This window comes from Aulostomus chinensis, chromosome 16 (assembly GCF_037954235.1).
Source record: "Aulostomus chinensis isolate RoL2024-O1b breed Wild chromosome 16, RoL_Achi_v1.0, whole genome shotgun sequence".
In the NCBI taxonomy this organism is placed as follows: Eukaryota; Metazoa; Chordata; class Actinopteri; order Syngnathiformes; family Aulostomidae; genus Aulostomus; species Aulostomus chinensis.
Window position 1 is genome coordinate 15,316,618 of NC_141335.1, and position 20,170 is coordinate 15,336,787.

At 39.7% G+C, this 20,170-nt stretch overlaps 1 protein-coding gene across 2 annotated transcripts; it reads left to right on the forward strand.

The window, feature by feature from the left end:
• The first annotated feature begins 531 nt into the window (after positions 1-531).
• On the forward strand, positions 532-19,218 carry nvl (nuclear VCP like). Of its 2 annotated transcripts, none has more exons than XM_086180813.1 (24): positions 532-645; positions 1,498-1,572; positions 1,860-1,930; positions 2,220-2,272; positions 3,463-3,556; positions 3,656-3,707; positions 4,218-4,430; positions 5,113-5,218; positions 6,053-6,129; positions 6,247-6,381; positions 6,561-6,662; positions 6,764-6,881; positions 10,253-10,397; positions 11,124-11,415; positions 11,897-12,118; positions 13,150-13,254; positions 14,039-14,101; positions 14,301-14,420; positions 14,808-14,907; positions 15,003-15,109; positions 15,737-15,813; positions 16,242-16,330; positions 16,675-16,772; positions 18,229-19,218. In XM_086180813.1, exons 2-24 carry the CDS (start codon positions 1,516-1,518, stop codon positions 18,271-18,273), a joined length of 2,541 nt encoding a protein of 846 aa, XP_086036939.1. In that variant the 5' UTR covers positions 532-645; positions 1,498-1,515; the 3' UTR covers positions 18,274-19,218. The 2 variants fall into 2 exon arrangements, with proteins under 2 accessions (XP_086036939.1, XP_086036938.1); XM_086180812.1 differs by having other exon boundaries at positions 543-645; positions 1,495-1,572; positions 18,229-19,217.
• The last annotated feature ends 952 nt before the right edge of the window (positions 19,219-20,170 follow it).

Genomic DNA, 20,170 nt, shown 5'->3' on the forward strand with positions numbered 1-20,170 from the left:
GTATTATGTATTGTTTTTTACAGAGAAATGGAGCACTGCAATCCAACAATTTCCTGCAAGGGATTAATAAAGGATTTCTTATATGTATATATATATATGTATATATATATATATGTATATATATATATATATATATATATATATATGTATGTATATATATATATATATGTGTATATATATATATATATATATATATATATATATACATACATATATATATATATATAGTTAAGAAATCTTTTAAAAAATGTCTGTACAAATTCCTTGAATTTGTGAATGAAAATTCATGATGTCTTAACAGTCATCTCATGGTCTTATAGAAATAGAAACAGCCACCAACAAATGTCCCCACATATTTCTCAAAGTTTTAGAAATGTGCCTGAAGTGTGTAATGTCATATGCTGTTGGAAAGAGGGGACGTAATTATTTAACATACAATGATAATCACATAACAATAAACTCGACAATCCATTCTTTGATGTTAGATTGCGTTGTTCGCAACCACATATTTTATTGTGAAAATACTCACCCGGACGTAAACAGTGTTGTTTCCGGGACTACAAGACTGTGTTGTACTCACGTTTACGAAGCCGAACCAGGTATTGGAGGAAGATTTAGTGAATTATAAGGAGTATATGCGTTGAGGTACGTAATTACATAAAACTCAAACACGACGCTTTTCCTGTAGTTGTCTTTTTTCTTTTTTAATAAACGTGGAGTTTCTTGTTGCAACTTGCCTTCAGGTGAGAGGCGGGTTTCACCCTGGACGGGTCACCAGTCCGTCGCAGGGTCAACACATATAGACTACTACTACTCGCTCTCACAGTCACACCTACGGTCAATTTAGAGTATCCATTTAGCGTCGTCTCCTCTTGCATGTCTTTGGACTGTGGAAGGAAGCCCTAGTACCCGGAGAGAACCCACGCAGGCACAGGGAGAACATGCAGACTCCACACAGAAAGACCCTGTGCTTGAGCTGGGGCTCAAACCCGGAACCTTCCGGCGACAGTGCTAACCACTGCACCACCACCCTCCATCTCATAATCATTCAGAATATTATTTTTATAGAGTTTTTTTTTTTAATTTGAGGACCGAGTCACACTTTTCATATCATCACACCAGTTTGTCCTGATGTTGTCCGTATGTTGAATCCTTTGATGGTGACAAAATTAATATTTTTTTATGTCCTTCCTTGAACATTTTTTTGTCTTATTGAACAGACATAATCTTCTCAATTGACTTTGCAAACCCTGGATACTGTTGACATACTTTGGTTCATTACTTTGTACATGATTCGAGCAGCTCTGAAGCCAACTATGTCAGAACATAACTACATTGAGTCTTTGCTTCTCTGGTATTAAATTGTGTTATTGATGGATCTGCTGGTTGTGGTCCACAACATTTACAGATTTAAAGCCTTTTAAAGAGATTGTAGAATTAAAGCTCTCATAATAATATAATAACAAATTGTTCCGTTGTTCTACATATGTGCAGCAGGCCCCGAACAACACACACATGAAGAACAGAGGTGGAGGCTGGCTGGACAGTCGTCTCAGACAAAGAGTGGAACAGGTACATCCATCTCTCTCTCTCTCTCACCTACTCACTCACTCTCACACACACTTTTTTAAATCTTGCATTTAATTACACCCCCTCTTTGGCAGACCCATTAACTTCATATATCAAGGACATGTTTCAAGCAGGGACTTATGACCAGACATCTTCATCAGGGAGACACATGAATGATTTTTGCATAAATAAAGGTTGAAGTGCTGTTGTCATGTTGATTTCGGTCTTCAGTCAACAGTCATTTTGACCCAGTTTCTATTAATTTTTATTTTATTTTTATTTTTTTTCAGTATCTGGCCTCCAGTAACAGTGAATATGTTGACCTATCAGAAGTCGCCCAGGAACTTCAAAAACTGTACAGGCAAGTTTATTAGAACAAACTAAAGGATGACTTATCTTCAGTCTTGAACATCTCCAACACGTCCCTTGAAATATATACAATTATTAATTTAGTTATGTCTCTAACTCCGGAATGAGCATCTGCTGAAACTTTCTCAAAAAGAGTTTTCATGTTTATTTCGCAGAGGACTGCAGTAGTTGAAACTAGGTAGACCTAATAAACTGCACATGGTACACTGTATTGTGATTGTGATTAAAAAAAATGACTCTTTGCATTTCGTGATGAGTGAAAAAATCTGTTGTGTCGGTAGAATGGAGTATGGCCGAAGAAAAAAGTCAGCTTTCAGAATTCAGGTAGAGAAAGGTAAGCAAGGTTTTACTGTATCTCACATCACACATTTATCTTGAGTGGGATTTGTTTAAATTCTAATATGTCATATTAGATACTGGGTACTTGTGTAATAATGTATTAAATTGCATATGTAATAATTGTATTAAATTAAATACTGGGTACATATGAAATTATGTAAGTGTATCAGGATCCACACTAGCCGCAGCATAACTGCAGCTTATCCCTATCCCAGCGGCTTTCGGGCGAGAGGTGGAGTTCACCAGTCCATCGCAGGGCCAACATGTATAGACAGACAACCATTCACACTCACAGTCATACCTACGGTCAATTTAGAGTATCAATCAGCCGAGTCCCCATTTGCACGTCCTTGGACGGTGGGAGGAAGCTGGAGAACCCAGAACATGCAAACTCCACACAGAAAGATCCCGTGCCCGAGCCGGCACTTGAACCTGGAACCTTCTTGCTGTGAGGCGACAGTGCTAACCACTGCACCACTGTTCTGCCGTGTATATAAATAAATAAATAAGTATACATAAATATATATATATATATATATATATATATATATATATTTGTGTGTATATATGTATATATTTATGTATATAAATATATATATACACACACACATATATACATATATATGTATATATATTTATGTATATATATACATATATATATATTTATGTATATATATTTATGTATATATATATACACACACACACACACACACACACACAAAACTGCTATGGATATAGTTGAATTCAGTTTAAGTGATCTTTGTGAATTTTGTTTGCCTGTTTGGCAAAATTCCATTTCTTATACTTATCAGCACTTAATTCCCAATAAAATGTATAAAATATTGGGTGCACACGTAGAAATGTATTAAACACTAGGTTCTTTTGTATAACATTTAATTCTGTGTACATTTTGGGCAGATTCCACATGTTTGCTGTCATTCACAGCTGGTGAATATTGCCATGGGAAAACAAATGCAGCAATTTTCTGAAACAGATATTTCAAATAAGCTACAAATTGTGAATACAGTTTTACATGATACGGGAATTCTTGATTATAGGAAAAAAACTTGTCAAGATGACAGAAATATCCTGTCATCGTGAGAAAACAGTCCAGCCTTTCCATCAGTTCCCACGCTGGAACTCTTATTGCCTGATGGCTCTTTTCTGTTTGTCACTCTCTGCTAGTGTATCAGGCCATCACTAATGAGTCTGGCCTCAATGACCTGGAGAGAAAACACCTGGCAGCCAAGAGAGCCAAACACAGCCATAATGACACAGGGTAACAGCTACATAAGCTGCTGACTGAATATAATAATATCTGTCTGTAACCAGTTGTTGCCACCGCCTGCGAATGTCTAACAACCATGTGTGTTCACAGTGACGACAGCAGCAGCGGCTTAGACGAGTCCTCCAATGCTGACGACAGCATGGTACGAAATAAGGTGTACTTTGTGTTCTGAACATTCCATGCAGAGGCTCTCCTTTTTCAATTCAGGATTGCATTCCATAATACACACAGACTGGCAGGTCGTCAAAAGTCATAGGACAGCTGGTTGGGTTCTTTAATACATGTTTTCATGTCAGAGTTTAGGTATAATATTGAATTGATATGCAGTTAACCAGTCATTTTTGAGTGAATCAGTTCCATCACCAGCATAAGGCCGTAGCATCTCTATCCAGGATAACTTGTTGTATCCATAAACAGGTTTAAGGTAACCTTAAAACATTGTGGGGCTATCACTATCTTGTCCTCTGTTCGTGTGGTTGACGGGAACATTTCCCCAAACATTCATGGTAAATTGACTTTAGAAAGAGAGACACATGCATACTAACATATGCACACACTCACACACGCATACATAGACAGAGGCAAGGGAGAAGTGTCCTTAGCTATGGCTTGGTCACTGGTCATTCTTCAGTCCTGGTCCTGTCCCCCACAGTCCAACAAGCACATGAACAACTCTCTGACGTCTCTCTACCGGAAGGGGACCATTGACCCCAGCAGCTCCTCACTAAGTAGAGATCAACCTGCCCCCTTCAAGACAGCAACGCAAGAGTCCCCAGGAGGCTGGTTCATTGATCAAGACAGAGGCCCTGTGAAAACCAAAGTCTTCATTGACCTGTGTGAAGAAGAGCCCATTCACACAATTAATGTATGTCCTCACGTTAGTACGATGTACATAATAGCACTGTATTTGGGGTCTGAACATTGTTTTGACTTCCTGGTTTCATCATGTATCCCTGAGGAGTTGCCAAAGGCAAAGAAAGGAAAAGATATGGAAAGCCTGTTAAGATCGCCACCCATAACAAGAGACCATCCCAATAATGCTACACTATACTGTACTTAGAATGGGTTTGTAAGATCCTGAAATATTTATTTTATTTATACAGTTAGAAGGACATTTGTTGATGCAGTGGCTTTTCTGCCAGGCAGGGCCTTTGATGCATGATCGACAGTTTGTAATATTGATAACAATAATTATTATTTATATGGCATTGTTCTCGACAAATTGATAAACAAGAATAAACTGGCTGAGAGAAAAAAGATCAAAATTGTATAAAAATTGTACCTGATAAGATAAGAGACGAGATAGGATAAGATAGACTTTTTTGAGCCCAAATCAGAGAAATTCACTTGTCACAACAGCATCGTCAAGATAGGTAAAAATATTAGAGGAGGGACATAAGTGGCACACACAATACAGAAAAGACAAAAACAGGCAAAAAATAGACTATAAATATAAAAATAGGGAGTATAAATATATAGAGATAAAATGGAAATATAAAGAACTAGTCCAATGTTTTGTCTGACCTTGACATGTTTTTTGCCACTAGAAGACAGATGTTTTACAGCTGGAGCCTGAGAAAGCTCTTAAGATTTCCCAGAAGAGGACGAAGAAGTCCACTGAGATGACAGAGTCTCAGAGCCTGAACAAGAAAGGTACTGGTGTGTGAGGCGAGTCAGTCATACTTAACCTGTACATAACACCACACTTATTATTTTCTTTGGTAAGGTACCTGTCTCAAATTCTTATTGGACAGTCATTGTTTTCATGAGAAGAAAAGCATCTTCTCTCATTGGTCTTCCAGGACTGCTGCTTGAGGGACAGATGCAGACCTGATATATTTTTGAATGAAAGGCTGTATTGGTCTATTGTTTTTTTTTTTTTTTTTAGGGATGTAGCTCCTGCCATGCAGCTGCTATCCATCTTGTAAATAGTGCAGTGTTTGACTTTATTTATCTATATTATTTGTAAACCTCCTCTGTGGAGTTGTGAACATTTATTTTGTTTTTAGGATTTTTTTTTTCTCTTACCACAGTGGTCATGGTTATTCCACACGCATCTGCCATGTCTCCAAGTTTTTGTGTGTGTTTAGAGATCATTTAGAGATCACCCTCTCAGGAGCAGACACGACCAACTTCAGAGAGCTTCAAACTCTTCATAAAAATCCAAAATACCATTTTTCCAAAGGGGAAATGGCTTGGCAAGGTACTTGACCAGGAATCAAACGCAGGCCATGGTGATAAGAGCACTGAATCATAACTAGTAGAACATCAGGGAAATTCTAGCGCTTTGAGAGAGCCCCTCAGTTGGGGTCCTGAGTAAAGAGTCCATAATTTCCCTTACTATGATACCTCCGGGATCCCCTCATGACCCGTATAGAGAGTTGCATTCTTCCTGCTCTGTGGCTGCACTGTCACTTATATTGATTATGGTTATTTGGTCTCTTTTATAAAAATTTGCTTATGTTTCCTTTATACCTGATCTTGTAGCCAAATCAAAGTCACTAGAGCTGCAGTACCCTATGCTGAAGTTTGAAGATGTCGGCGGAAATGAAGAGACATTAACAGTCAGTATCTTTCCCTCCTCTCTTTGTTTTTGTATTGGTGTTGGTAATTAATACCAACCACCACCCAAAGGCCTACTTATCCATTTTATCCATTTTCCTGTGCTGTTATTGTTTTAGGAGGTGTGTAAGCTGTTGATCCACATGCGTCACCCAGAGGTGTACCAGAAGCTGGGAATGGTCCCTCCCAGGGGATTCCTCCTCCATGGGCCTCCAGGCTGTGGGAAGACACTGCTGGCCCAGGCTGTGGCGGGGGTGAGTTAACTTTCAAAACCAGGGAAGGAGACGTTTGTGGTTGTTCATCATCTTGCTGGACACATCAGACAAAAAGAGAATTTCAGGCAAAATGTTTATGAGCAAATGCAACCCTGGATTATCAAGGAAAACTTCTGGGAAAGATTTCTTAAAAGTGTGTGTGTGTGTCTGTGTTTCAGGAGCTAGAGATTCCCATGTTGAAGGTTTCTGCTCCGGAGTTGGTGACTGGTGTGTCTGGAGAGTCTGAACAGAAGCTCCGTGAGCTGTTTGACACGGCTGTGGTCAGTTCTCCTCTTTGTAATATCATTATAGAGTAAACTAGTAGCAGAACTCATATTTTTGTTGCATGATAGTAATGTTGATGGATGGATGCTGCCTGCAGAACTCGGCTCCATGTATCATGTTCATAGATGAGATCGATGCCATCACCCCTAAAAGGGAAGTCGCTTCCAAAGACATGGAGAGGAGGATTGTAGCCCAGTTGCTCACCTGCATGGACGGTAGGGTGAAAAGAAACAAACAACCATCACTCAATAATACTTTAACCTAACATTTGTCTGCTTTCCATCCAGATGTATCACAAATTTTAACAGAATTATCAGGAATACTTTCCACGTTTCCCTCTTACTGTGTATTAACTTGTTCATGGAGATGAGTTTCAGTCTCATCTTACATTTCCTCTTTCATTCAGTCCCCATTAACATTCTTATTGAAGTGTATAGTGAAGGTTTACTGTTTCTCAAAAAGGGATCAGAAGGTAGCAGATTTTGTCACCATGTCCACGTTGTGAAGTAACCCTCACCTGCATGTGTTTCTTGAGAGGTGAAGTTCAGATTTGATAAGGGGTGACTTAAATGTTCTCCACATCCTGTCATAATACAGCAAAATAATTTTATGTTGTTACAAAATTGATAAAGTTTCTTGTGAATGTGTATTGTAATGTTCATGAGAAAATGCATATTGTTTACTTGGTTTAGATAACGATTCTTGAAATGAGAGGTGTGATCCTGATTCATGCCCATCTACAAAAAAAATTGAAAAAAATGTGGCCCCTCCCTAGCACCCCATATACTGTCACCAGCAGTATCAAAGCAGAGTTTTTGAATCTGCATATTAATGGAGAGAGGGAAGGACTATTGAAGAATCTTGGCTGTGAGTGATGTCATGATGATGCTGAATGTTTTACATGAACAAAAGCTTCTGTTCAATGGTTTTGTCACTTCAGTTATTCTTTATTAATGTCCTTACCTCAGTGCTGGGGGGTTATTACAGCTTTAATCATGTTTTGAAGCCTGTAAAGTAGAACTGTCATGGGTTAGGGGTGTAAAAAATTCATTTTAACAACAATTCGATTCATATCACAATTTGTTGCTACCGATATGATTCAAGGATGATATGGGTTCATTTAGAATGATACGATCCAAAATGATTCAGTGACTTGAAATCGATTGAAGGCAGCACGGTGGTGCAGTGGTCAGCACTGTCGCCTCACAACAAGAAGGTTCCGGGTTTGAGTCCCGGCTCGGGCACAGGATCTTTCTGTGTGGAGTCTCCATGTTCTCCCTGTTCCTGTGTGGGTTCTCTCTGGTACTCCAGCTTCTTCCCACCGTCCAAAGAAATGCAAATGGGGACTAGGCTAATTGATACTGTAAATTGTGCGTAGGTGTGACTGTGAGTGTGAATGGTTGTCTGTCTCTACATGTTGGCTAGTGTTGTCACGATACTGGATTTCACACTTTGATACAATATTTTGAAAAATATTGATATTTGATTCGATTTTCCATACTAAGCAACCTCTCAGAATTTAGTGCAAAAATGTTTTTTATTTAAAGAAAAATACAGAACTTTATTCTTGAGTTAGAGAACTTTTTCTAGTTATTCTTTACACATTAACAACAGCATGCAAATAAGTTTTAATATACAGTACAGTATGTAACTTACCGTCAATTAGCTAACAAGACAACATGTCAAAGTAAACACCGATAGATGTGATAACTCTAGGCAACACATACTTCAAGTTCTACTGTTACCAACCTCTATACCTCCTAATCTATACAGGTCTGGGTATCTGTCTTGGAGGTGCTTTGCCACATTCGTCGTGTTCGCTCCTTTTGTCGGCACAGCTCTGTTGCATCTCTTGCATATTGGCTTTCTGCTGTCCTTTGGCTTTCCTTGTTCATCTGACTCAAATCCAGAGAACCTCCAAACAGCACTTCTACTGTTTTGTATGTTTATTAAAACTGGTTGTGAAGGTCCTGCAGATACCATCTCATGGCAGTTTACACACATAGAGCGACGGCATAAAAGAAAAAAAAATACAGCCAGTGCTGTGTGTGAGCGAGGCAGGAGGGGAGGGGCTGCTGCATGGCTCACTCCCCAGGGCAGCGCTCTGTCTGTTTGTATGTGTGTGTGTGTGTGTGTGTGTGTGTGTGTGTGTGTGTGTGTGTGTTTGTTGGTGGCGGCAGCGCATGTGTCAACCAAGGAGGCAGGTAGAGTATCGATACTATTGAAAAGACATTTAGTACCGTTTTTACTTCTCAAAATCAATATTTAATCGATAAATCGATATTTTTGACAACACTAATGTTGGCCCTGCAATGGACTGTTGACCTGTCCTGGGTGAATCCCACCTCTTGCCCGAAAGCCGCTGGGATAGGCTCCAGCCCCCCCCCGCGACTCTTAACAGGAATAAGCGGAAGAAAATGGATGGAAATCGATCTAGTAACTTTTTGGCCAAAATTCTATCAGTGTGAATGTGAAATAAATACCTGGATACTGGACAGTGCAGGTGAAGTTTCCTAAATTACTGTTGTCTCTTGTTCGGTAATCAGTCATAAATTAATTATGGATATAAGCAAACAACAACTAAACAACAATTAATGGCAATTAATTTGATTAAAGTGCGACACCTTAGGTTGAATTAACAGGAAGACAACCTTTTCCGCTCTCATTTTCAATATTCAATACATTTTCAATAAAAATACAGTAAGTACAACTAACATTTCAATAGTAGGTTTCTGCTTCTGCTTTTGTTTTGCAACATAAAAATAGTACAATATTTAAAGTGAAATTTAAAGTGCAACCAACATCTCCTCAGGTTGATTTAACAGTAGGTTTACCCGCTACTTATGGTTTTACATATCCTAAAACAGCTCCGTCTTTGCAAAAACCAGTGTTCCCACACACTGGACTGCAGTTGCGGCTTGATCATTTCTCGCTCGCCAGGTTCTCTACTGTCATCTGCCATGATTTGTTTAGTTCTGAAATTCGCGCTGCCGCTGGTGTGTGGGGATGACGTCACCGACAGGCAGACTGACTCAAATAACGTTTAAAGTCTTTATCATTAAAAGTGCTAAGAAACACATTTAAATAAATTCTCCCGTGCTTAATTCTAGTGTGTTATTTCCCAATAGCAATGCAATCGATTACATTTTAAAACGATGTTAGATTGATATATGTTGTCCAGAAGGCCAACTTGCTGAACACAGATTGATGTAGTTGTATCATAGGAATATAAATCGATACATTGATGTAGTGGATGAATTGTTACACCCCTACCATGGGCACATTGAAAGCATCTTGAGCTACAACTTGAACCCTTTAGACCTTTGGAATTTCAGTATGACAATTATTATCTGAAATGTTGTATATACATTTGTAAATGACTTATTATCTAATTGGCTAATTTGCATGAATTTGTACTAAAAGAAATTGAAACTAAAATACATGGAAACATGTATTGCACATACATATATTTATTTGAAGTTTTCCGTTCTCTTGTCTGAAAGAGGACATGTAAAATATTCCCAAATCAATTTCTACATGAAACAGTGATATTCATATAGCAGTTCTCTTGTTTTCATCTTGACAGACTTGAACAGCCCTGCAGTTACAGCTCAGGTCCTGGTCATTGGTGCCACCAACAGGCCAGACTCCCTTGACCCTGCCCTTCGCAGAGCTGGACGCTTTGACAGAGAGATCTGCCTGGGTATCCCTGATGAAGCAGCTCGTTTTAGGTCAGCCTCATATTTCCTAATATTCTTAGATGAGATTGTAAGTCTGTTCTTTATTTGCTAGGTTGTCAGAGAAATCTGTTTAATTGTTTCCTTCCTTGACGTGATAGGAGACAATTGAACAGCTTTTAACATTTTTCATTGTCCTTCTGCCATTTATATGTTTGATCTTTGCAAATCTTCACAACAGTGACATTAATTTGTGTCTAAAACTGGATCATGAAAATAATTTTTTACCAAAATGCAAAACTGCACTGTAATATTTAATCATATACAACACAGAAAAACTATTTCTTTAAATATTATTAGGGAGCTTTATTTAAGAGATCTTCCATGGTAAATGAATGCCACTTACTGTTAATTTTTATACAATGCAAAATGTGGACAAGGAGCTAAAAAGGGTAGGAAGGGGCTGAGGAAAGGGCCAGAGTATATTTGTATTCAGGACGTCAGCCTCATTTTGTTTTCTTGCATCCAAATTCTGCTTCCTGTCACCACATATGCTCATTTTTTTGAGGAGGACACAGGAACATACAATCACAAATCCACTGACTATTGATACTACCAATTTGCTCCTGCCATCCTGTCTGTTTCTTGTCAGGAAGTTGCACGTTACCTCAGCAGGCTCACAGATAATTTAGTTTTCTCTGTGCGCGATGGAGAAATACAGCAGTGTCATGTGCTCCATGTGTGAATGATGTTTCAGCAGGATGTGTTTTGATCTTTCAGGATCTTGAAGACGTTGTGTCGTAAACTGAAGCTGCCAGAGGACTTTGACTATCAGCAGCTGGCCCGGCTCACCCCCGGTTATGTGGGCGCAGATCTCATGGCACTTTGCCGCGAAGCTGGCATGAGTGCCGTTAACAGGGTTCTGTTGTTGAGAGGGCAGAGCTCTAATAAAGAGCTCTTAACAAGCACTGATCAGACTGATTTAGAGGTTTGTGAGCAGAGCTGTGCAGCAGTCACCACAGAGACACCAGACATGACACCATCAGGTCAGGAAGAACAGGAGCACCTGCTGGTAAGAGCTGCACCAGTTCACTGGTCAACATCAGCACACTGACACTTGAAACACAGGTGTAGCTCTCTTCTTATTCTCAGAAACACAAAAGTAATGGACCCAAGAGCTCCATTGTTATCAGTGTTGGTTTCGATTTGTAAATAGTGATGGTCATTTAGGAACTATTCAACATTCTGAAGAGAATTTTTGCTCAGTAGGCTTAACTGTTCACTGTTCAAATATTAAATAATATAAATAATATTTTTTGTGAATTGTTAGCTTCTCTTGAGTGGCATCTGGTTCTGAGCCGTGCTTGTCACTGTGTGTATATGTGGAGGGAAACAAACAAATTGATGTATTTAAAAGAAACAAGTGCAATGTGTGGGTATGTAAATTACAGGGACTTTGCATTAAATTTGACACTCCTGGATGTGTTATTTAACTTACTTTATAGCTAAATCTTGAAATTGTGCCCTGAGATGTTTTTTCTTCTTCTCTCCAGCAGGGGGAGATGTGGAACCTTCTACAGCTGCTGAAGAACACAGAGACTTTGTCAGAGGAGGAGCTGGCTGGCCTCTCCATCCTCATGTCAGACTTCCAGGTCTCCCTGTCAAGTGTCCAGCCTTCAGCCAAGAGGGAGGGCTTTGCCACTGTGCCTGATGTCACCTGGGAGGATGTGGGTGCCCTTCAGGACATTAGGGAGGAGCTCACCATGGCCATACTGGTAAACTCTCTAACATATATACCATATCATCTCATATTGTTTCTACCCTCTCGCCTGCTTGTAAAAGTTCTGAAAAGGTTACTTCTAAAATTTGATTGTATTAGGTATTATCATTTACTTTAATTTGAAAGTAACATCTGTCTCTAACATCCTTGATGTGGATTTTTGACAGCATATCATCTCATATCATTTCCACCCTCTCACCTGCTTGTAAAAGAGGTTACTTCTTCGATGTGATACATAAGTTATTATTAGTTGCTTTAAAGAAAGTTGAAAGTTATATTCTACTTTATATTACTGTCTGTGTGGAGTAATAATTTACTGATTACAATTCTTTTCTGTTACTTTCACTGCAATAAACACAGAGGCATTAAAAATGGCAGTGTATTTCACATCCTAATTTATTTATACATTTAAGGGATCAATTAAGAATTTTTAAAGAAATAGTAATCAAACCCCAGTACCCATGACTCCATATGCATGAGACAGCTTGTGACCGTTCTGGTTGGTCGGACAGTGTCATTTGATATTTTATAGTGGCGTCACAATGAAGAGTATGTTATGGATTAAGATGGATTAAAACCCACAAAAGATGTTCAATATTATTATGGATTTACTTTGCAAAGACTCCCCCAAATCACTGAGCCCTGTAATTTGGGCAGATAAGAAAGCTTCTGGGAGGCAGATTTTCACTCTGGACTGGACTGATAACAGCATAACAATCAGATTCTGTGAGCTGGTGGTAACATGTTACTGTACACTGTAACTGTAATATTAATAATTTATTGTGTTGTTACTGCCTAGTAAGTAGTTTATTACTATCATGTGTTTTGTTATTGTTGAAAACCTTTCTGTCACTTTGTGTGACAGGAGCTATGTGGCCATGTTATCCTGTACCAGCTTCCTTACAGTATCTGCTTGTGTCTGACATGGGCAACTTGGGTGCTTCTCGCTTTTATGAACATTGTCTGTTCAGACTGGGCTCAGTGGTGGCTCATTTCACCAAGTTTACTTCTTTGTTTGTTCTGCAGGCTCCTGTTCGTTCTCCAGAGCTGTTTAGAGCTCTGGGGCTTAGTGCTCCATCTGGTGTGTTGCTTGCTGGACCCCCAGGATGTGGAAAAACCCTGCTGGCTAAGGTTCCCCACTTACTATCAGACTTATCAATTTAATGTGGAATTCAACAGTCATTATACCTACAGTAGTATTATGTTATTGTGGATCAGATAAGCTTGCACAATGGATCTTAACAGTGTATTTAGTGGACTTTAATTAAGTGTCTGCTGGCCTTACTTTCTGTACAGTCTCCTTACCTTCTTGAAAGTCAGCAGTCTTCACGTTCCTACTGACTGTGTCATTGTTCAGATCAATGTGCAGTCCCATATCACAATTGTGTCTGGATGTAGGGAGAACTCGAAAAGGACTTTAGTGCACTGCAACACAGCCGTGATGGTAGAAATCATCAAAAAATGTAAAATGAATTTTGGGATAGTCACTTTCACAAAAATGTTAAGTTATTAGACTCCAGATCGGCATGTTACAAGTACCCATAAGTGTGATACTTGCAAAATCCAAATTGAAAATGAGACAAAAGGAGCACACACACAGTATAGAAGGTTTGCTCATGATTTTTTTTTTTTTTTTGCAAAAACTTGCAAGAGACTTTTGAAATAAAATCATTTATCCGTCGCGTAAGATTTCGTTTTTTTCTAGATGAAAATATATGTTTCATGTGATTTGTTCAAGGACCGTTGGAAAGTTGAATATCAGACCTATTTTTGTGTTCTGTCGATGATAGATGGTGTTGTCTCTGCATTTTTAAACTCTGTAATGTTTAATCCAGACATCAGCTGCTTGTGTCCTCAGAGTGTGGTCATGTCTCACTGTGTGTTACTGTGGTGTGTGTGTCCTGGATCCTGACAGGCAGTTGCAAATGAGTCAGGCCTCAACTTCATTTCAGTCAAGGGTCCAGAGCTGCTCAACATGGTGAGTCACAGGGCTGGAGGTGGCTGGATCTCTCCACTTTTTCTGACACAACCCATTTATGGCTCCCTTTACTGATGTTAAATTGTGTGTTGTTCTGGTATAAATTCATCAATCACCTACAGTAGAGATTTCTCATTAGCTGCATCAGTCTCAGAAGTAAGTTTGCTGCACCAGCTGATGGAGCTTTTTGTCTTTACAGTATGTGGGAGAGAGTGAGCGGGCCGTCAGACAGGTCTTCCAAAGAGGACACAACTCTGCTCCTTGTGTCATCTTCTTTGATGAGATTGATGCTTTATGTCCTCGTCGCTCAGGCCACGAGGTGACGGACACTAATCCCCAAATGTACAGTAATATGAACTGTACATTGATGAATAGTAATAGTATATAGTCGGAGGCACATTTCCAAACACTGCCCTCACAGTTGTCTACAGTGTAAAAGATCATGTATCAAATGTCATGAACTTATTTCATCTTTTATCGCAGTAATTAAACAAAAGCATGAATGTGATCAGTCTTCTGCGCCACATCAACTTTCTCTACATTTACATCAGGTTTCAAATAAGCAAACAATCTCATTGGGTTGATTTTCTGATGGAAGCTGTACCATCTAGCTCATTGATTTCTGCATATGAAGAAGTGTGTTTGTGGATGTGCTCCTACTGCCTGTTTTTAGAGTTTTGTATTGTTAGTAATTGTGTCCTTTCAGTCAGGGGCCAGTGTGCGGGTAGTCAACCAGCTGCTCACAGAGATGGATGGCTTAGAGACCCGACAGCAGGTCTTCATCATGGCTGCAACCAACAGGCCAGGTAGACATAAGCTGCTCCTGCTTAGTGTTGTCATTTAACTAAATTCGATCCTCATTGTTTGCAAAAACGCTGTCTTTCACTGTCCCTCTTGCCAGACATCATTGATCCTGCCATACTGAGGCCCGGCCGTCTGGATAAAACCTTGTATGTGGGTCTGCCTCCACCTGCAGACCGCCATGCCATCCTTCTTACCATCACTAAGGTACTTGTTGACCACAGAAAGCCAAAGTAGACAGACACTTGGGAGGGGTAAGATATTCTTTTTATTTTCCGAGACAAAAGATACAGACAAAAGATGTATGTAGTATATAAATAATGAAATATGTACATCTTGCAACATGGTTTTTGAAGTGTTCAACATTGCACAGGTATCCCAATATGCAAAATCTCAACCTTTTATTCTTTTCTTTGGTTCCTCCATAAAAAACCCTCTTCTTTCCATCATCTGTTATGACTCAGAGCTAAGAATTCCCTACAGGGTTTTAGCTCCTAAAAGCAGCACCGCAAGTTTAAAGGTTGTCATTATTCCATTAGCTCATATTGTATAGTACTGGAGGCAATCGTTAGAGCTTGCAGGAATAGTGACAAACTGTTCTGTTGTTACAAGTCAAGCAGGTGACCAGGAAGCTCCTGAAAAGACTCATTCATTGGCTGATGCAGCCAATACCTCAACAGTCCCTCAGATCTGCTCTCACTCTGAACGGGAGCTGCAAAATGCTGAATTTTTTCCCCCCAAATCATTCCCCACTCAAGAGGGAGATGTGTCACAGTGCCTCCAGTCTTGGAGCTGAACTAAGTTGAGTCCATCTGTATTCTTGGTGTGCTGTAGTCTGGAACCAAACCTCAGCTGGAGCAGGATGTCAGTTTGGTGGAGATCGCCTATGATGAGCGATGCGACTGCTTCACGTGAGTCTGGAACCACCAGCTTCCCTCTTATAGGCACTCACTCATTTATAGTCAGACTGTCCTTAATCAAAATGTCACATCTTCCTGACATGATTACTGTTGCAATGAAAATAACAGTAACAATATGATTACTATGCCTGTTTGAAGACCATAAATATAATAATGCTGTCAGCAGATCTCACCTTTCAATGTGTCTTATCTCTTTTCCAGCAAATACATTTCTCATAATATGACAGTTGTGATGTTAATCAAGTTTAAGGGTTAGTACTGCCACTGTTGGAATGTGAACAAATGAATGAACAAATAAATGAATGAACAAATGGATGTAGTTACCAGTTGTTGATAAAATGTAAAGGAAACAATTGATCAGATCCAGAGATGTGTGTGTGTGTGTGCGTGCGTGTGTGTGCGTGTGTGTGTGTATACAGCGGGGCTGACCTGACTGCGTTAGTGAGGGAGGCATCTGTTAATGCCCTGAGGGGCCACCTGAAATCCCAGCCTTCCTTGGCTTCACCTGGTAACTTGCTTTCTCATTCCATGCTGCTTTAAATGGTTTAATATTTCCAAATGGGAGTGGGACATCCCAGAGTTCTGGGTATGACACCAAGCAAAGAAGTTCTGGTTGGTTTGTAGACCAGAAAGTGCAGGCGTGTTCTTCTGCCTCTACATATTCTGTTATTGCATGTGGATTCAGCAACCCACGCTTCTATTTTGTATGTATTCTATTTAAACATCCAACTTCGATTAAAAAAATAAAGATCAATAAAATCAAAAATCAGACAGGTGACAAGACTGAGTATAAGCACGTATGACAGTAATTTGAGAAGAGCATCTGATTGAGTGTTTCACTGTTTGACACAGGTCATGCCTACTCCTGCGGCCCTGTCACTGAGATCAGAGTGAGCAAACAGAATTTTGAGGATGCCTTCATGAAGGTTCGACCTTCTGTGTCTAAAAAGGTATGAATACATAAACACTCTGTGAAAAGGTGGAGAAAATGATGATGATAATGAAAAGGAGACAGAAGAATATTCACCTTACAATGAATGACAGTGAGTCATTAGACATCAAAGATCACAAAATGAGGGTATCGTGTTTCTTGTTAAACTATTTAAAGATGCATTTACCTCCCACTGAACTCAACACAACATCACTAGAAATGAAAATGATGACAACATAACCTTCATCAGCAGAATAATCAGTTCCTCAGCTTTAATGTCTCTGCTGTCTCTCTGTCACCCCCACACCATCACACTTCCTCCTCCATGCTTCACAGTGGGAAGCATGCATGTAGAGACCGTCCGCTCACCTTTACTGTGTTGTGCAAAGACATGGCAGGTGGAACCAAAGATCTAAAATTTGGACTCATCAGACCAAAGTACAGATTTCCACTGGTCTAATGTCCATCCCTTGTGTTGCTTGGCTCAAGCAAATCTCTTCTTTACCTTAGTAGTGGTTTCTTAGCAGCTATTCAGCCATCAAGGCCTGATTGGCGCAGTCTCCTCTGAACAGTTGATGTAGAGATGTGTCTGCTACCAGAACTCTGTGTGGCATTTATCTGGGCTCTAACCTGAGGGGCTGTTAACTTGCAATTTCTGAGGCTGGTGACTGGGATGAACTTATCCTCATCAGCAGAGGTGATGGTGATGGTGGTCTTCCTTTTATGGGGCAGTCCTCGTGAGCCGGTTTCATGGTAGCGCTTGATGGTTTTTGCGACTGCACTTGGGGACACATTCAAAGATTTTGCAATTTTCTGGACTGACTGACCTTCAGTTCTTAAAGTAATGATGGACTGTCGTTTCCCTTTACTTAGCTGATTGGTTCTAACCATGTTGTGAATTCTAACAGTTGTCAAATAGGGCTGTCAGCTGTGTACCAACCTGGGTTTGCAGTGCTGTCAACTCAGCAAAGGGTGGCTACTTTGAGGAATCTAAAATATAAAAAACATTTGCAGTTATTGAACAATTTTTTTCTTTGCTACATAATTCCATACATCGTCTTTCATATATTTGATGCCTTCAGTTTGTATCTACAATGTAGAAAGTAGTAAAAAATAAAGAAAAAATTGAATGACAATGTGGCGAAACTTTTGAGTGGTAGTGTATATTGAACATGTAATTTACCACAGTTGTTTAGGTGTACTACTCTTCCCTTTTATTTCTACTTTATTTATGCTGGGAATACATGGAGGGAGATTCACAGTCAGTTTGCATGTCCCATCCCCTGGTAGAGTTACACTTGCCTGTTAAATACAGACAATGTTTGTCAAAGCTGTTCTATCAGCTTACCATCCTATAAGTAGTAAGGAGAACCAGTCCAACGTGTCCAACACTAAATACTGCAACATTTCTGTGTGTGTGTGTGTGTGTGTGTGTGTGTGTGTGTGTGTGTGCGCGCGTGTGTGTGTGTGTACAGGACCAGAGAATGTATGAGCAGCTTCAAGAGTCCCTTAGCAGATAAGATGAGAACTGTGGAGGGGCCACCCGAGACGTTGCAGTTCCTCAGGGGACTTCTCTACACAATTTGCATCCTGTATGTAAATTCATCAAACAGCTTTATAAAAATAAAAGAGTTAGAATGATTATTATGATAATCATTTGTGTTGATGTCTTTGGGTTTAGTCATTGACAGTACACATTTTTATCAACATTCCTTATCAAACACTCATTGCATTCTTTTCTGTTCGGTCATTCACCATCAGCATCTAACATGGCATCTCTCAAGGATCACAACAACTAACAACGCTGTTTGTGTGAAGACAGCACACATGTAAGACAATAAAATGTTGGTCTCAAGATTGCATGGAAGTATACAAGCCTCTAAAAATCATTCTACAATATCCATTAAACAAAAATGGGAGAGGGAGTCAGAAACACAAATATCAGAAGAGATGTGGTTGTAAATAAGTGAGACACAAGTGACCACTGCAAACTTAAGATCTTTTTAAAAGAGTTTGGCTGGAAGAATGTAGTGTGATTTTTCATAACTCTAAAATAACAGCACTGCAAACAGGCACAGAGGTGAGGCAAGGCAAGGCAAGGCAATTTTATTTGTAGAGCCCGTTTTCACCAACAGTTTGTCTCCAAGGGCTTTACATGGCATCATAACAACATCCTCTGCCCTTAGACCCTCACATCGACTGAGGAAAAACTCCATAGAAAACCCTTTTTAACAGGGAAAAATCAGAGAAACCTCAGGGTGAGCAACAGAGGAGGATCCCTCACCCAGGACAGACAGACGTGCAATAGATGTTGCTACAGACAAGAAAACAGTTTACAATACACAATGTGGGAAACATGGAATTGTTAATAACAGCTGAAGAAGGAAGCTTCTGGTAGGGGAGGCAGGGAGAGCAAGCCAGCTTAATGGGGGACTGGATGGCAGACTGGTTCATGGAAGGGGAGCGCAGGCCAGTGTAACAGCAGGGGATAAAAAAGGGGGGGTGGGGGGGCGATGCAGGCGCTTCGATTGGAGATGATGTGGAGCCTCTATGGCTAATCACTTGTGTTTTTTGGGCCTGTCCAAAAATCCAGTCATTCGTGAGTGAGGAGGCTACTGCAATAAACACAATAATAGGAACGGATTTAAATTTCTCTTTTATTACCTTTTATCTTGGTAAAATTCCAGAAACAGTCATATAGAAGGGTAATTTCTTATTGAAGATTCCTTTGGCAAGTAGGAGGAAAGCTATAACCAGAAAATGGTTGTTCTAGATCCTCCAACATTGGTTCAGTGGCACGAGATCATTCAAGAAATTTACTGTATAGCGAGACTTTCATTTATTTTAAGACTTCAGTTAGAGAAATGTACTGAACACTGGGAAAAATGGACGAGTGCACACCTTAAATAGAGTGACATACCATGATGTATGTATGTGTAAAAGAATATTTTGATTTTAACTGTAACACCTATGATGTCATGTTCTTTGTACTTAAGTAAAAAAAGCACATGCACAGTATACACAATTTATTTATTCTCTTAGCTAACAAACATGTTATTGCATCACATCTTGAAGCATTTTAAAGGTAAATTAAATTGTTAACTGTGCAAGCGAACGCTTCATCTTTCACTTCAGACCAGGAGGGGGCAGCACACTAGAGGGAGAGTCTGTTTCTATTGTGAGAGGACGTTCACTTCCTTAGCTGGGGTTGATTCGTGCTCCTGCGCAAATGAATTTTGTCTGAAGGAATGTTGACTCTGGTTGCTATTCTCGTCAGACCCAACCCTGTGTGATCAGTGTTCAGTGTCATTATTACAGACGTGTATACTTCAGTTTTCCCTGATCTAAATTACAGTTTGAAACCAAATGATCTGACACTTATTTCATGTTTCTTCTCATTCTCCCTTGGTCCATTTG